General features: G+C 60.1%; 1 protein-coding gene across 1 annotated transcript in view; it reads right to left on the bottom strand.

Moving 5' to 3' along the window:
• Positions 1-3,318, bottom strand: part of PLEKHA6 (pleckstrin homology domain containing, family A member 6) — a 15,544-nt gene that overhangs the window by 8,553 nt on the left and 3,673 nt on the right. Inside the window, exon 8 of the mRNA XM_009327443.1 lies at positions 1,407-1,487. Within this exon, the coding sequence (XP_009325718.1) occupies positions 1,407-1,487 (81 nt within the window). The remainder of the gene's footprint in view (positions 1-1,406; positions 1,488-3,318) is intronic.

Genomic DNA, 3,318 nt, shown 5'->3' with positions numbered 1-3,318 from the left:
GCGGCGGGCGCTCCCTGCAGACGGCACGGCTGGGCAGGCGCCAGCATCGGTCGGGAGGCAGCGGGTGCTGCAGGCAGAGCGGGATGTTGGTGCTGGAGCTCTCGCCCTGGCCCTGCCCAGTGGCTCCGATGAAGGCACAACCTCCCTCCCCATTCCCAGCCCCGGTGCCCATCGGAGCCATGGGAATTAGCCGGAGACAACCTCTCCCCAGGACGCCAAGAGCTGAGTTAAAGAGATGCCTTGTGAATCATTAACTGCCTGGCATATAACAGCCACCATCTTACAGGCAGGGAAACAAAGGCAGAAAGATTAAGCCGTAATCCCACTTAGCAGAGTGGAAACACCTATAAATCAACAGCTGCACCAGGGCCTGTTTACCATCCGGCTTCTCTGTGAGTCATTTTCCTTTCCTGGAAATCTAAATTACTAATGGGACCTCAACAATTAAATGCCTCCAAGATCTCAAGATGAAAGGCATAAGATAGGAAGAAGGGGATCATTATTGCTAGAAAGCAGGACGCTACTTTAGAGCCATTTAAAACCATAGGACAATGCAAATAGACCTGAACCTGGGAAATGCCCAGCGCGGCTGGAGGCAGAGCCTGGTGGATGGGGATGCTGCTGCCTCCAGGCAGGGAGCCTGGCCAGAGAAAGCATCTCAGCAGCTCCAGCTTCGCCCTCCAGCATGTCCCCGCTCCCTGTGCACAGCAGATGGGAACAGGCACCTTCCCTTCATCGGAAAACCCCAGTGATCGCCCGGTCGCTGCACGCTCGCACAGCCAGGAGATGCCCTGGGCAGCATGGCGGGGCCCCACGACCCCTCTGCCCGGGGCTGGCAGCACGATGGGCTGCGGATCGCAGTGACCCGGAGACACGTTCCCAGGTGACGGGACCTGCCTGCGCTTGGAGCTGCAGCCCAACATCAGCAGGGACATCCCGATGCTTTTGCAGCCTCTCTGGGCAGGGGAACTGAAAAGTGCAGAGCCTTGGGAGGTAAAAGGCTGTTTCGTCTCCCTGTTAGGGGAGTTATTGCTTTGGTTTAAGAGCCTTGGGCTGGATTCCTGTCTTTAAGTCATCCCACACCTTCTCCTTGCCTCATCAACACATGACAGCAAACAGTGAGCAAAGCACCTGAGTCCAGCCCCAACGAGGATGAGTTCAAGACCGCTGTGTCCCCACCTTGTGCCTTCAGCACAAGGATTTACTGAGTTTTAATGGCTCATGGATGGACTAGCAAAGCCTGTGATGGACTAGCAGGTCCCCGAGAGCGTGATGTGCCAGAGCCGCGTGGATGCCGGAGTCTGCATGAGTGGAAATGGCAGAAGGTGACCTTGGGGATGGAGCGTGGGGCGGCTGGCGTGGCTGGCCTTCCCGGGCCAAGCACGGCCTGGCGGCCGGAGGCTTACTTGCATGTAGAGCTGAGCCCTAGGGGAGGAGGTCTCCACCATCCTGTTCACCATACTGATCAGGGTTTCGCTCTCGCTCATCTGCGGCAGACAGGGAAGGAAAGTTCAGAGGTCAGCAGAGACATGCTCGCGTGTTGCGGTGCTCAGGTGCCATCGGAGCAGTGGGGTGGCTCAGTCCAGGAGCCCTCAGGGCATCGGGCTGCAAGATGCCACCTCCAAGAGATGTCCCAGGGGCTCAAGCCACAAGGGGACGGCTGCCCCAGGCTGCTGCTGCTCCATTTTGAGCAGGCAAGAGTGTCCTGGGCTGGTTACATGCCCTGAAAACTTTGTTGTGGGGAAAACACGGATAAAACCGAGCCAGCTCCGAGCTGGGTGGCAGCAAACTGCACACACAGACACAAGCTCGCACAGAGACACCCATGGCTGCAACGCACAGTGTGGTCCCAGCAGACAGACAGACAGACGGGCCCCACTCTGCGTGCTGACAAACGGCGCGGTGGCCTGCCCTCGTGGCAGAGCCGGCCCCGCTCAAGGCGCAGACGAGCTCCAGGCATAGGGGAAGGTGACTGAAGCCTGGCGTTGGGGACAGCAGCGTCCCCCTCTCCAGTCCGGCAGCCTCAAGCAGCGGAACCGGGTGGGAACAGGGTGCTCCCATGGAGATGGCACATCGCAGCCGTGCTACCAGGCAGGGCAAGGACGCGACAGTGTTCGGCATACCTATACCTCCCCAGAGCTGCAGCCGGCTGGCAGCGCTGCCCCGGGCTGTGCCGAGCCCTCCAGGGGGGCGGGGGAGCCCCCCAACCCTGGGGCCCATTCACACCCCTGCAACCCGAAGGGTTTTGCTGCTCTCACTGCACTGCTGCCGGGGCGCGCAGCCAGCAACGGCCGCAGGGTCCCTCGGTACTGTGCGGCGGAGCTGCTCAAATCAGCAGCACCGGAGCTTCACGGCTGCCTTTGCCTGCAGAAGCGCTGCAGGAGCCCACAGCCCAGAGCGGACGGTACAAGGGAAGCCCCTCGTGCCCTGTGGCCACGACCCTCGAGGTCCAAGGGGTGACGGCAGTTTAAGCACAAACCAGGGACCAAACACCGACTGGGGGCAGGTCAGTAAGGTGGGGTGCAGCAGAGGGAGCCGTCCCCACGACTGGACACACAAGGAGAGAGAAAATAAAGCAGCAAGCCATTTGAAAAGAGATACTTGACAGCATCGCTCTGAATTAGTCTCTCCAGAGGTCAGCAGGAGAGGAGGAGGAGATGCAAAGCCTTTTTTGGGAGTGTTTTAAAGAGCCTCGGAGGGCGAGCATTGCTGCCAATGGCTGTGAAATAATCCAGAGAGCTTTTATTGCAGTGAGCGCTCCTGCCTGTCCTTGGCTTTGCTCCAAGGCAGACACAGATCTTGGCGATTACTGCACCGATGGAGATTTGCAGACTAATGAGATCGTCTCTGGAGCAGCTCCCTTAGTGCAAGCCTGGCTTTTGCAGGCAAGCGCCTGGGCTGCAGCACTGGCTGACACCTCCTGTCTCTGGCTTTGACTTCAGCCGGTGCCTGCGGTTTCCACCCCACCAGTCCCAGGGGTCTCTCCCAGCCGGATTGCGCCCACCCCGCTCCTGGGATGAAGTCAGCTCACAGCTTTCCTCCAAACACGCCCTGCCATGCAAAAACCTGGGAGCTGCTGCTTTGGTATCGGTCCCAGCGGATGCCTCACCCCAGCCCTGCATCAAGCCTCTCACATTCAAGGAGGAACAGGGCCAGCACGTCACCGAAACTACCTTGCACCCGTCCAGCTCCCAACGGCTCACCCGGCAGCTCCCCCGCATGGGGGGCACCAGCCCCAGGACCCCTGCAGCAGCCCGGCTCGCACCGATGCCGGAGGCATTGCTGGGTGTAGGGACACGCCGTCCAGCCCGGCCCAGC

The sequence above is a fragment of the Pygoscelis adeliae genome, unplaced genomic scaffold (genome assembly GCF_000699105.1).
Source record: "Pygoscelis adeliae isolate BGI_AS28 unplaced genomic scaffold, ASM69910v1 Scaffold197, whole genome shotgun sequence".
Taxonomy (NCBI): Eukaryota; Metazoa; Chordata; class Aves; order Sphenisciformes; family Spheniscidae; genus Pygoscelis; species Pygoscelis adeliae.
The sequence above is the reverse complement of the archived record's forward strand: the minus strand, read 5'-3'. Positions and strand labels throughout refer to the sequence as shown.